General features: G+C 40.2%; 1 protein-coding gene across 1 annotated transcript; it reads left to right on the top strand.

Annotated features, from left to right (window-relative positions):
- Nucleotides 1–4,299: 4,299 nt before the first annotated feature.
- hspb1 (heat shock protein, alpha-crystallin-related, 1) lies at nucleotides 4,300–13,780 on the top strand. Its single transcript, XM_060912334.1, has 3 exons — nucleotides 4,300–4,825; nucleotides 6,598–6,661; nucleotides 12,809–13,780. Exons 1-3 carry the CDS (start codon nucleotides 4,435–4,437, stop codon nucleotides 12,972–12,974), a joined length of 621 nt encoding a protein of 206 aa, XP_060768317.1. The 5' UTR covers nucleotides 4,300–4,434; the 3' UTR covers nucleotides 12,975–13,780.
- The last annotated feature ends 1,034 nt before the right edge of the window (nucleotides 13,781–14,814 follow it).

The raw sequence follows: 14,814 nt of genomic DNA on the forward strand, positions 1-14,814 counted from the left end.
TTCCTACTAGAGAGAGAATAAAATGTAGATTTTCACACATTTATCCACGAGATTGTTTTTTCCTTCTTTTATTTGAGAAGAGGTAATGTCATGGGGATGTGTAATGAATAAAAGAGAGCAAAATTAAAGTTGCAAGCCTATCATAGTGCAGTTTTCATATTAATCCATAGGGGGAGCTCGTGTACATTGTGAGTGCTATTTTGGTTTCTCTCTTGGGTGTGACATTCGAGAAGTTTCCAGAATATTCCAGTGCTCAGGCTTAGTGACACACACGGTCGTTTTAAAAGTAGTCCTGTGTGTGATTTCTGGTTTCAAATCGACAAAACACACACACACACACACAAATAAATAAATTTATATATATATATATATATATATATATATATATATATATGGGTCTGTCTCAGAAACTGGGTACTGTGTGGGTACCCCACTAAATATACTCACAGTCAATAAACTATACGGTTTTGAATGGTGATGGTTTTAATTTGAAATAAAATGATGAAAGAAATAATACAGATAAAACCAAATCTTTGATGTGAATATTCAGAATTTGGCAAAAATTCTGCAAATTTGTGGAAAAATGGCGGCTTGATCTGGGACATGATAAACGGTCGACTACATCGCATTCCCTTAAAAAGGTTGTAGTCCACTGAAAAGTCTACAGTTATCACTAATTGTATTTTAAGTTGTAACTTTATACACCTAAGGATTGGTGCGCTCACAGAATAATCATAACCGTAATAAAACATCATGCAAAATATTTCATCACCGTTGTAACTCCATTTTCCGCAGACTCAAACCCAATACGATCGTGTGTTTCGATCTAAACGGAAAGCCTCAGGGTCAAGGTCACTACCTCACCAAAAGTAGGAACTTAAAATCACTACGCCATATAAAAATTTAGTTAGAAATCTGCAATTTTGTTTTTTAAAATGAAAGCTGAAAGTTAGGTATAGAATATGTTTCTTACAGAATATGTTACGATGGTAGCTGGTCTTGTATGAATTTCTGAGCTATAAAATGAGTTGTGGTGTATTTTTTACCGTAGCGTGTTATTTGTGTGCGGGGAAGGACACACATTAACAATTTGCATGTGTAGAATGGAATTTTCCAATCCAACAGTTAGAAGTTGATCGCGCTTCCATTTGCGGTCTTTCTGTTATGCGGGTGATCTGTTCGGACGTTATCACTGAAAAGGTGAGTTTTGACAGTTTTATTTTGTTTTAGTCTTGCAGTATAAGGCAATAGAACATTTTCGTCTTACTTTCATATTTCATAGTGTTTGCATATTTTTGGCCAATATTTTGCAACCATGGTCAATTTAGATCGAACTTTTGATAGAATCTACGGCCAGTCATTTTGCCCCGCCCCCGCCTCGCGCTCCGTCCGGTGCGGTAGTGATGTCCCGTTGCTCGCGCGCCGCAGCAGAGACCCGCGCGACCTTCAGCCGGTACAGTCGCTGTTCTTTTAACAGCGCCGTTATTCTCATCTTCCCGGTGTGTTCTTGATTTTTCCATTGTGTCCTATTTCGCCATATCAAATACCCAAAATGTATCATATTATTCATATTTAAGTGAAAAATCAATTCAGTCATCATAACTTGCCATTTTTAACCCAAGCAATCGAAAATAGGAAATTTATTCAATATTTTCACTCATCTGTGAAGGAGGGGCTTTAATTCTTCATGATGTAGTTATTTTATATGTAAATCAATTTTACAAAAGCATTTGAATTGTAATAAAAAAAAATTTCCACAATGGAGGCCAGATAAAGCAAGATGCTATCTTTATTCTTATTAAACATGACAATAGAAACATTGAGATTTAGGTAGGGTGGCACAGTGGTGTAGTGGTTAACGCTGTCGCCTCACAGCAAGAAGGTCCGGGTTCAAGCCTAGCGGCTGGCGAGGGCCTTTCTGTGTGGAGTTTGCATGTTCTCCCCGTGTCTGCGTGGGTTTCCTCCGGGTGCTCTGGTTTCCCCCAAAGGCATGCAGGTTAGGTTAACTGGTGGCTCTAAATTGACCACAGGTGTGAATGTGAGTGTGAATGGTTGTTTGTTTCGTGTCAGCCCTGCGATAACCTGGCGACTTGTCCAGGGTGTACCCCGCCTCTCGCCCCTAGTCAGCTGGGATAGTCTCCAGCTTGCTCGCGGCCCTGTAGAACAGGATAAGTGGCTACAGATAATGGATGGATGAATGGATGGATATATATATATATATATATATATATAGTAATCCTGAGCTCTCAGATTACTTCTGAAGATAACTAGTGTTCATCTCTCACATCAGTACTAACTGCTCAACTGATACAAAGGTCAAATGACAGTGAGAAAAAGTACATTCTCTTCTCTCTCTCTCTCTCTCTCTCTCTCTCTCTCTCTCTCTCTCTCACACACACACACACACACACACAGAGTAAGTTCTTAAAAATGAAACAAGTTTGACTGTAATTTAAAAAAAAACTATTCAGACAAATGAAAGATCTTGAATAGAAAGTGTTTTCCCCTAAATTTCTATAAATTTGAATTGTCCTAGATTTGAGAATTTCTAGGTGACTCCAACACTATGTTCAGAAGCAAACCAAGTAAGTAATGTCTACAAATGATACTAAAAAGTAGACTTTTTTAATTATTATTATTATTATTATGATTATTATCAGAAACAAAGCAGGTCACGGCCACAGGCTACAACAAAGGGGATCAAGTCACGCCCACAAGAGACAAACCTGAGGTACTTAGGAACATAGGGTACTTGTACAGTATATATGTTCCTTCCATGTTGAAACACTTAAAAGTTACTTAAATGTAGTTTTTTTCTTATGTGATAAAATTAGCTAGCACAGATCGAGACATGTTGAAATGTAAACATGACTCTTCTTCTTCCTCCTTGTCCAGCACTATCGCCAGGTCAGGGTCCACATGGACCCAATTTATCCACGTCATATTAACTGGAGCATAGTTTTGCACCAGATGCCCTTTCTGCCACAACACTCCCATTTCTGGGCTTGGGAAATAACCATTCACACCTATGGGCGATTTAGAGTAGCTGCACGTCTTTGGACTATGGGGGAAACTGGAGCACCTGGAAGAAACCCATACAGACAGGGAGAACATGCAAACTCCACACAGAAAGGCCCCAATTGGCCACTGGGCTTGAACCCAAAACCTTCTTGCTGTGAACAAGCTGTACACTCATAACATCTGGACAATCTATGAAAAATTAACTGGACTTGCCCCGGTCCAACTACAGAGGGAGATGCAGAACAAACAGAGGTTCCTGCCCTTATTGGATGAGATCCTGGGCACCCAACCTGCTGTAGCAGCAGATGGGGAACATTGATGATGATGATGATGAGACAACAGTGCTAACCACTACACCACCATGCTGCCCGAAATGTCGTCACGACTAAAACTGAAAATGTCTGTAAGCAAAGGGTAATAGTGTGACTTCTACGCAAGACGTTCTAGACCATGTTTTATATTTGGTGTCACGACTGTAAACTTAGTTTTGATTTTCATATAAAGTGTTATTAAGAAGTCCTTCATACAAATGTTCACTACATTTTTATATATCCTGGGCAAATATCGATCTACTGAGAAATTATTGAGGTCTAAAACGTTCTTAGGAAAATAGAGCTTCTAAAAGACCTTTTTAAGACCTTTAGAATAGAAATAAAAAAAAAAGTGTTCATGTCATACTTTAACAAAGTTCACAGAGAATACTGGAGATAAACAGAAAAAAATGTTTGAAAAAAAGAATATTATTCTAAGTTGCCCTTCTTTTTGGCAAATAAGTTGTGTGTATCTATGAGCTTTTAATAGCATCTCATGGGGGGGGGGGGGGGGGGGTCATCGTTGTGCTTAGGCTTTGTTTTGTGTGTGTGTGTGTGTGTGTGTGTGTGGTGTTTTCAGCTGTCTCTCCATCCACCTGTCTATCTGTCATTGGATACTTGACTACACTTTGTAGAGAAAAGCTTCATGGATTGCTATGTACTTTTCATAGATTCCTGTGTAATTCAGTAACGCAGGAGAGGAGGGACTTTGTGTGTGTGTGTGTGTGTGTGTGTGTGTGTGTGTGTGTGTGTGTGTGTGTGTGTGTGTGTGTGTGTGTGATTACACTCATGAAAAGGTTAAACAGACCCCTTGTTAGCTGTACTGCAAGCAGGCTCCGCTTCGGATTCCATTCTCTTGCTACGTCTGCTGTGAATAGACCTTCTAGTCAGTTCTATAAATATTTGGGTTGGGGAGGGGGAACAGACTGGTGCGAGAAAGTTTGAGAGAGTGTGAGAAAGAAACAGGGCGTGCTGACAAGGGTGGGTGGTAACCAGTTGATTATAAAAGCCTGCAGCCTCCAAACAGACAGCACTTTCTAGAAAAGTTTCTGATAAACAGCTTCAAACATCCAAGGACACAAGTACTTCTTCTTCTTCAGCCATGACTGAGAGGCGCATCCCTTTCACATTCCTCCGTACTCCATCCTGGGACCCGTTCCGTGACTGGTACCAGGGCAGTAGGATCTTTGACCAGACATTTGGGATGCCAGCATTACCAGAGGAGATGCATGTTTTTCCCAGCAGCCACTGGCCTGGCTATCTGCGCCCTTCCATAGGTGCTGATATGGCCTCCTTGATGCACAGTGCTCACATGCCTGCACCCATCGTGCCTCATCCAGCAACCTACGCCCGTGCCTTGTCACGCCAACTCAGCACTGGGATGTCTGAGATCAAGCAGACACAGGATGGCTGGAAGGTGAGCTTGGACGTCAACCATTTTGCTCCTGAAGAGCTCTTGGTGAAGACCAAGGATGGAGTGGTGGAGATCACTGGTAGGTTTGAGTGTCATTTTATCGATCTGTCAAACAAACATGAAAAATTACATTTGGATTGGATTATTGAAAGATTGCCTTTTTCCATTTAGATGAGATCACTGGTGAGATGTTTAAGAACAAGGTTTTTTTTTTTCTTTATCTACTGGATCATGTAGCACTTTGTTAAGCTGTTATCCAAACATACTTTTAGCTTTTGGCTGATGAGTTGTTTTTCCATTTCGCTGCACACTCTTTGTTGTCCATCACCAAATGAAAGATGTTTGGAGACAAGGGATCATTTATATGAATAAGGAGTTAAAACCCAAAGTTTTCGTACTCTTTCCTGAATACAGGATGACAGATGAATTAAAGAAGACAGCCCTTGTTGATGATGTTTCCTTGCAGCCCAGATGGTGATTTATATTCTGATCTATCAGTGGATAACTAACAGGCTGAAAATCTTTTGAGGAAAAAAAAAACCTCACAGAGCTCAGTGTCAGTCAGAGATGAAGTGTTTTTTTTCTTACATTTTTCCAATTTGCATTTATATATGCAGATATTGTGTTATTGCTGAAATAACCCAGAGATCAATCAACATATCATTTGCAGCCTTTGGGAAGTAAACTGGATTTGGTACAGATCAACCTAGGAAAGATGTGGAAAGATAATAAAGTCATAAATCTGCTCCTCTTGTGTTATAACTACATTTACTGCATTGTTTGTGAATAAAATTAGGAGACAAACTAGGCATTTCTCACTGACCCTCTCTGTGTCCTTCATTATAGGACAAACTAGACTGCAGTTAGAGTTAACACAACAGCCTCAGTACTTCAGGAGCTGAACTGCCCAAATCTAGCCTTTGGGAGAATTGTTTGGAACACAGCCCAGAGCAGAACTCATACACCATTGTAGAACAATCTGAGCTCAATTATTCTGAGGTTATGGAAGTGCTTTGAGTTTTCTCCCATTGCTCATTGTTTACGGCATTCCTTAGGTTAGTCATAAACTCAGCTGTTTAATGTTTTCCTTCGAAAGTTGATAAGAAGCCTAAAATGGTTATGATTGTTAGTATGATATATCTAACTTTTTTTTCACTATTAGACTCAATCAAACTTTTATCTGTAAAAGTGATAATCTGAGAGCCATTTATTCATATTCATGCAGGATATTTAAAACTTGGATAATATTTATTAAGGTTTATTAAGGTTCCTCATATGTTTGCATTAATACTACTATTACAGTAATTAGTTACATTAATGTTGCCAGTAACTGATACACAATTATGGAAATTTACAGTATAGTGTGTATCTACAAATCTTGATTAAGTCATGGCTTTTATAACAATTAAACACATAAAAATCCTGATGCATTCATGCCAGTGGTTACTAATGCCAGCTTTAATACTAAAGCTCTAATAGCCTCCATTACCATAGTGGGGCTTATGCCTTCCTTCTATTATTGGAGTCGTTGTCAAAGCAGGCAAGCATGTTGCCACAGCACAAGAACACTGGCTTGTTTTTATGAAGAAAATGCTAGAAGAAAAAGCTGAGACCTTTTATGTATGTCCTACTTCACAAAGGACATAAATGAAGAAGATGAAGATGCTAGTCATTAACACCCATGTAGGTGTTATGTAAAGCCTTTTTTGGAATGCAAACACACTGGAATAGTATGATCCAGGCATGACATACTGCTCGTAGTGTTGCATTCACATCCAAAAACAAAGTGAAAAAGTGAAGATTTGCCCCCCCCCCAAAAAAAGGAAACATTTTTGTGATTTATCTTTACAGGAAAACACGAAGAGAGGAGGGACGAGCATGGCTTTGTATCTAGATCCTTCACTAGGAAGTACACGTGAGTAAAAGAACTTATTACTGTCCATATCCATGTATAGCCAAGTCTATGACGGAAAAAGAAAGGTAGGAAGACCATGGATTAGGTACAAAGACAAGCTCAAAGATAACCTAAAAGCAATATAGATACCTCCAGAAATATTTGAAGAAAATGCCTTAAATTGCAATGAATGGAGGGTAACTTGCCATAAAGCAATTGAAATCTTTGAAACGAACCGTCTGGAACATCTAAGGGATTTGAGCACAAAGACAAAATCTCAAGCTAACACACCAGCCACTTCATCCCAAAATCTTCTTTCATGTCCCATTTGTGGACTTGACTGGAAATCTTTGGCTGGATTAAAGTCTTGTAACAGACCTAAGCATCAAAATTGAAAGATGTGAAACATTGCCGTTTCTAGTATAAATGAATATCAGAGACTAGTACATGCTTTAACAACCTTTAGATAAGACTACTTCCTAGTCACCTGAACCCTGATTGTTATTATTATTATCTCATCTCATCCCGTTATCTCTAGCCGCTTTATCCTGTTCTACAGGGTCGCAGGCAAGCTGGAGCCTATCCCAGCTGACTACAGGCGAAAGGCGGGGTACACCCTGGACAAGTCCCCAGGTCATCACAGGGCTGACAAATAGACACAGACAACCATTCACACTCACATTCACACCTACGGTCGATTTAGAGTCAGGACGTTGTGTAAACTGTAAATAAAAACAGAATGTGATCATTTGCAAATCATGGAAACCCTATATTTCATTGAAAATAGTACAAAGGCAACATATCAACATATTTTACTGTTTTTGAAAAATATATGCTCACTTTGAATTTGATGTCAGCAACACATTTCAAAAAAGTGGGACGGGGCATGTTTACCACTGTGTTGCGTCACCTCGACTTTTAACAACACTCTGTAAATGTTTGGGAACTGAGGAGACCAGTTGCTGTAGTTTTGAAAGAGAAATGTTCTCCCATTCTTGCCTGACATACAATTTCATTTGCTCAACAGTTCGGGGTCTCCTTTGTCATATTTTGCACTTCATAATGTGCCAAATATTTTAAATGGAAGACAAGTCTGGACTGCAGGCAGGCCAGTTTAGCACCCGGACTCTTTTACTATGGAGCCATGCAGTTTTAATATACTGTATGCAGAAAGTGGTTTGGCATTGTCTTGCTGAAAGAAGGAAGGCTTTCCCTGAAAAAGATTTTGTCTGGATGGCAGCACGTTGCTCTGAAATGTATGTGTATATACCATTCAGCATTGATGAGGCCTTCCCAGATGTACAAGCTACTCATGCCATGTGCACTAATGCACCCTCATACCATCACACATACTGGCTTTTGAACTGTGCACTGATGACAAGCCAGATGGTTCCTGTTTTATGTTTTAGAGAGTTTTTTGGAATTGGGGTTGTAATTCTGGAATATGGCTGGCATGAATGATGAAGCATATAAGGAAAACATGGTACGTAGCAGAATACTCCAAAAGTCGTAAAATGGTGAATTTACAGTATTACTATCTGACAACTGTCAATAAGTTTTCTGCCATTGGAAACCTTTCAAGTCAGCGGACTTTCCAGTTTCTTGGTAACATCAATATGCCGGGGTATAAGAGGAATATAAGAGGAATAAAACACGGAAAATAATCAGCAGCTGGTAATAGTGATAACTCTGCTTTGCATCAGGCTGCATTACACAACCCTGTTGCTCATTATTTTCCTCTAATAGCACACTCTGTTGTGTTTACTCCTTAATTATCCACTGATTATATTGAATTTTACCTTTGGGGAACTCATGATGGGATAGATAAATTACTCATTTCTCCAGGCTCTTTCACTCACTGTTTCCAGTTAGTGTTAAGTTTGCTAATATGTTCGGTAGAAATGTGCATGTCCACATCAACATATTAATACATAATCTCATCACATATAGTGAAATTCAGGGAATATAGCAAACGAAAACTGGTTTTGGGACATAATTTGTGTCTTGCTTGCACCATGGGCTATTCACATGGAGTTATTCAAATGCTTAATTTGCATAATGTAGTTTGACATATTATTTTGAACAGTGTGTATAAATAGAGCTGAACTGAACATCATTTCATATTTGTTGCAACCAGGGTTCTCATCTCATCTCATCTCATTATCTCTAGCCGCTTTATCCTTCTACAGGGTCGCAGGCAAGCTGGAGCCTATCCCAGCTGACTACGGGCGAAAGGCGGGGTACACCCTGGACAAGTCGCCAGGTCATCACAGGGCTGACACATAGACACAGACAACCATTCACACCTACGGTCAATTTAGAGTCACCAGTTAACCTAACCTGCATGTCTTTGGACTGTGGGGGAAGCAACCAGGGTTAGGGTTTTAAAAACACCAAATTATAGGGTCATCATCATCTTCTCCCTTGTCCAGCACTGTTGCCGGGTCAGGGTCCATGTGGACCCTATTGATCCACATGTCATATTGATTGGAGCATAGTTTTACGCCGGATGCCCTTCCTGTCGCAACCCTCCCATTTCTGGGCTTGGGAAACAATCATTCACACCTATGGGCAATTTAAAGTAGCCAATTAGCCTAACTGCATGTCTTTGGACTGTAGGGGAAACTGGCGCACCTGGAGCAAACACCACACAGAAAGGCCTCCGTCGGCTGCTGGGCTCGAACCCAGAACCTTCTTTGCGTGAGGTGATAGTGCTAACCACTACACCACCATGCTGCCCAATAAAGCACCAAATTACAGGGTCTTCTTGCAAATTTCTATGAAATGGGTTCAACAGGTAAAATTGGAATTGGGGTAGAGTTAATATTCACATAGTACATAATGCATAGCACTATTTCTCTGCCTCATCTTCATTCTTTTATGCAGAATGTGTTTTCTGGGTCTGGGGCTAAATCTGGCCACTAAGCCTTTATTCAGTACAGAACATTCCAGAAGCTTCGCCTATTTGCTGTCCACTGCATACCACAGCTCTGTTCTCCCTTATCGCAGTCTCAGCCCAGTAAATCTCATGAAATGGAGAAACAGAGCAGCTCACAACAAAGCAAGACAAGTCAAGACATCAATAATAGCGTCTCTGGCTTCCTGTTTATCGCCTTTCTGTGTCTTAGCTACGCTCTTTGTCTCACATTATGGGTCTCTCTCTCTCTCTCTCTCTCTCTCTCTGTCTCACACACCCCACACACAGCTGTATGCAGCTTTGTCGCCACCAAGAGGAAGCCCCTGTCTGTCTCTTTTTTCAGAAGATTTGTCACTGCACTGACGCATTGAAATGGATGCAACAAAAGACATCAGTAGCATTACACAAGGACACAGTGATCATTATTATTTTAGGTCATCTCCAGTGACTTTACAAAGCCATTTCATCTCCTTTGAGTATAATGAGACTGTAGCGGTATTGATGAAATACCATTAGTAATCAGCATTAGACAAACGAGATCGATCTTATCTGCTCGAGCACATTATTACCACATTCAGCTTCCTTCAGTCTTCACCCTGGTGACCACTTAGTACTTCACTCCCTCCTGATTCACTAATAATGCAACCAGAGTAGAACATTTGGTTGGCATTTCCTTGCATAATAGATGTGACCAAGGAAAGACCGATGTATGTTTTATACACTGGATGTTTGTTGACAATCTGATTTGCTTGCCAACCTGTCAGTACTGGTTGCTAGCAAACTAGCTAACTTGCAATTTATAAAAAGTAAGAAAAATCTCATCTCATCTCATTATCTCTAGCCGCTTTATCCTGTTCTACAGGGTCGCAGGCAAGCTGGAGCCTATCCCAGCTGACTACGGGCGAAAGGCGGGGTACACCCTGGACAAGTCGCCAGGTCATCACAGGGCCGACACATAGACACAGACAACCATTCACACTCACATTCACACCTACGGTCAATTTAGAGCCACCAGTTAACCTAACCTGCATGTCTTTGGACTGTGGAGGAAACCGGAGCACCCGGAGGAAACCCATGCGGACACGGGGAGAACATGCAAACTCCGCACAGAAAGGCCCTCGCCGACCACGGGGCTCGAACCCGGACCTTCTTGCTGTGAGGTGACAGCGCTAACCACTACACCACCGTGCTGCCCGTAAGAAAAATAATATAATATAAATATAAGAAATAATACTGGGGCACAGAAATAATAATAATTTTAAAAAAAGACAGGGGAATGCTGTTATCGGAAAATGATCAACGGTCATTTATATGTTAACTGTTACCTCTCTGAAGTTGATTACTTTCCTATAACAGCACACCCTGAAGTGTGTTATTCCTCTTAAACTACAGCAATTTGTTAACAATGACATTAACAATAAGAATTTCTTATTTATTAAAAATAACACATCATACATTTTATAGCTACATTTAATGAAACAGCAGTTCTTGTTATCACTTGCAAATATAAACAGTTGTTCCCTCACCAACCTCTCTGATTTTAATGTCTTGCTGTTAGGAAGACAACAATTGTTGTATTATCTAGAAACAGCAAAGCTCTCCATTCAGAAAACTACAACTTTACCTCTGACTGTTACAAAGTGCTGACACTGGAGGCTCTTTTTAAAATCGCGAAGTAAATATACTACCTGCTTACAGAAATCTTCACTGTATCAAGAATGACACAGAGTCTTTAAAAAGAAAAAACTGTCCTTGTGTACAGTACGTACTACAGAAACAATTATATATAGATATGTAAGCCATGGCCTAACGGTTAGAGAAGCAGCTTTGGGACCAAATGGTTGCCAGTTCGATTCCCTGGATCAGCAGGAATGGCTGAAGTGCCCTTGACCAAGGCACCTAACCCCCAACTGCCCCCGCAGACTGCTCTGGGTATGTTGTAAGCCACTCTGGATAAGACAGTCGACTAAATGCCTGTAAAGTAATGTAACATGTTGTTTGACTTTCATTCGGAACTAAAAATCCAAACACCTTCTGACCAGAATTGATAATTTAAGTATTGTCCTATAAAGATAGCCTCCTGTCTGACTCTGCACTTTGTAGAGAAGTAAATATTTTGGCATAATTTAAAGAAAATTCAGGAAGCATGATCTATTATCCCATGCCTAAAATTTACTCACAAGATTTATTCACCCGGAAAGTTTGCAAAGAGAAATCAAATTCATTCCAGCACAAATAAACAACACTTGCTGTATTGCTCACCGGAAAGACTCAATCCTTCACAGACACACTGCAAAAAGTTACATCTTAAAAAGTTAGCATCTAGAATTAAAAAATTTTAAATCCGTTAAAATTTCAAGTATTCATTTTAATACTTGAAAATTGCACTAATTTCAAGCATTAGATTGTCTGACTCTATTGGCAGATCATTCTGCTTCTCATCTCATTATCTCTAGCCGCTTTATCCTGTTCTACAGGGTCGCAGGCAAGCTGGAGCCTATCCCAACTGACTACGGGCGAGAGGCGGGGTACACCCTGGACAAGTCACCAGGTCATCACAGGGCCGACACATAGACACAGACAACCATTCACACTCACATTCACACCTATGGTCAATTTAGAGTCACCAGTTAACCTAACCTGCATGTCTTTGGACTGTGGGGGAAACCGGAGCACCCGGAGGAAACCCACGCGGACAACATGCAAACTCCGCACAGAAAGGCCCTCGCCGGCCACGGGGCTCGAACCCGGACCTTCTTGCTGTGAGGCGACAGCGCTAACCACTACACCACCGTGCCACCTCGTTTTGCTTCTTTTAAAAATAAATGCTTAAAACGAGCAAGTTCAAGTTTGAAATTAGTAAAAAAAAAAAAGTCTAGAAATAGGTTTGATAATCTTATCCTTGACTCGTTGTAATTTTACAACAGAAAATCCTCAATAAATTAGACTATATTCAAGATATTTTCACTTGTTAAGCTGTCACACTTTTTTGTGGGCGTTATCATATGTTTATCTCCACAAACCCTTTAGTAATTCAGGGCTTTAGTGGTTGCTACTTCAAATGCCATCACGTCTTATTTTAACAACATCTAAGGAACATCATGTGGCCGTGGGTCACTAGCTTCTGATTCAGCTCACAAAGTACATAAAGCAGCACCATTCCTTTACACTGGCTTCTTGTCCTGTAGAATCTCAGGTTAAATCTACTGCCATTTATGTATGCCTGGTGTTTGTCTTCTTGTTTTCTCCAGTCTGCCCCCTGGTGCCGATGCTGAGAAAATCGTCTCCTCACTCTCCCCTGAGGGCGTCCTGACAGTAGAGGCGCCGCTCCCCAAACCCGCCATCCAGTCTTCGGAGATCACCATCCCTGTAAACACAGCCGGCGCTGTCGAGCAAAAACAGGGCGGAACAAAGTGATGAAGAGGAGATGAAATGTTTTCAGGCTGACATTTGAGATAGACAAGACGCCATTTTGCATATTATTGCATGCTCTAGTCTCGGCCTTTTCAATGCATGCTTTTTATTGTATGACATGGGATTGATACATTTCCTGTTTTCCTCTTTGCCTTTCTTGTGTGTGTGTGTGTGTGTGTGTGTGTGTCACCATTACCATATGCACTACAACCATATGTTAGTTCTACTGTAATTACACACTTCCTTTGAATAACGGACACTCATGCAAACACACACACACCATTTGTTGGCAAGAACTGAAAGCAATTTACACACTAGCTAATAGAGGGGTGTTGGTTTCTTTGACACACAAACGCATAAGTAGCACTGCACACACAGAGACAGCCTTGACACCACTCACACACCTCTGATCCCCGAACAGAGCAGTTACTGTATTTCCCTCCCTCTGGCACAAGAGAATAAACGGTATGAAAAGGTTTCATGGAGTGTTAAAGCTGTATAATGTTCTTATAATGATTTAAGAAGAGAAATTTGGAAGATAATTTAGCAGAACACAATGCTATGAACTTTTCGATTTACTTTTGAACGTAAAGCTTCACATTTCTGTATGTTCTGAGTTGTTGTTAATATTTGACACAATACTTCGCAGTGTTGCACGTTGAATTTAAAACTATACCAAAACCACCTGTCATATGAACATGTCGTCAAATGAAGCAAGCTGTGAATGGGGTAACCCAGACACTGAGCACATTTTCACATGTATGACAGTTTCATGAGAGACAACATAAAATTAAATTCACAGCACGTTGGCTCCTGCAATGTGAAATTTTTTTAAAGTGAAACAGAATGTTTATCTATCTATCTATCTATCTATCTATCTATCTATCTATCTATCTATCTATCTATCTATCTATCTATCTATCTATCTATCTATCTATCTATCTATCTATCTATCTATCTATCTATCTATCGGCCAAATAATAACTGGGGAAGGGGAGTGGCAAGATCAAGCATGATATTATTGGCTTATTTTTTACCATTTATGGACAAAAGCCATTGCATTTTGATGAAAGATAACAGAAGGAAACAAATATTTCTTCTTTTAAATGATTGACAGTGAATCATGAACGTAAGGTCATGATCTAAGAAGAAAAAAGTCAGTTTTAATTTAGGCTGTGTCTAAAGAAATACTTTAGGTTTTTTTTTTTAAATCCTAATCTCTATCTACCACTTTGTCATAGTCACTCCATGTCCCAATACACAATCCTCCTCCTCGGTCTTCTTTTCCTACAAATTATGACACAGAAAAAATCCCCAAAGCTGTAATTCATGAACGGTCCACTCCACATACAACCTGTCGGTCTCGGTTTGATCACAAAACAATAAATGTTTCCTAAATGAACATTTCAGCAACTTCAAATCAATATTAGTATCCCCTGCTGCCGAGTTTCTGAATCGAGCCGAAAAGTTCGTCTACTCCGTCAGCGCCGCCATGATTGAAAATCACGTGATTGTATTCCTGCGCGCTGATTGGGGGATACTGATGGGTAAAACAGCACAGTATGTAAGGTTCACGAACACCATTCGAGCTTTGACCAGTCAGTGCGCAGGAATGCAATCACATGATTTTCAATCATGGCGGCGCCGGTGGAGTCAACAAACTTTTTGGCTCAATTCAGAAACTTGGCAGCAGGGGACACTAAGATTGATTTGAAGTTGCTGAAATGTTGATTCAGGAAACATTTATTGGTTTGTGATCAAACGGAGACCAACAGGTTGTATGTGGAGTGGACTATTCATGAATTACAGCTTTGGGGATTTTTCCATGTTATAACTTGTAGGA

This window comes from Neoarius graeffei, chromosome 28 (genome assembly GCF_027579695.1).
Source record: "Neoarius graeffei isolate fNeoGra1 chromosome 28, fNeoGra1.pri, whole genome shotgun sequence".
In the NCBI taxonomy this organism is placed as follows: domain Eukaryota; kingdom Metazoa; phylum Chordata; class Actinopteri; order Siluriformes; family Ariidae; genus Neoarius; species Neoarius graeffei.

Excerpts from the sequence above, each read along its gene's own strand:
- hspb1 (XM_060912334.1), top strand. The coding sequence starts at position 4,435 with ATGACTGAGAGGCGCATCCCTTTCACATTCCTCCGTACTCCATCCTGG. Across the intron at positions 4,826-6,597 it reads TGGAGTGGTGGAGATCACTG|GAAAACACGAAGAGAGGAGG; the intron begins GTAGGTTTGAGT and ends TTATCTTTACAG. Across the intron at positions 6,662-12,808 it reads TCCTTCACTAGGAAGTACAC|TCTGCCCCCTGGTGCCGATG; the intron begins GTGAGTAAAAGA and ends TGTTTTCTCCAG.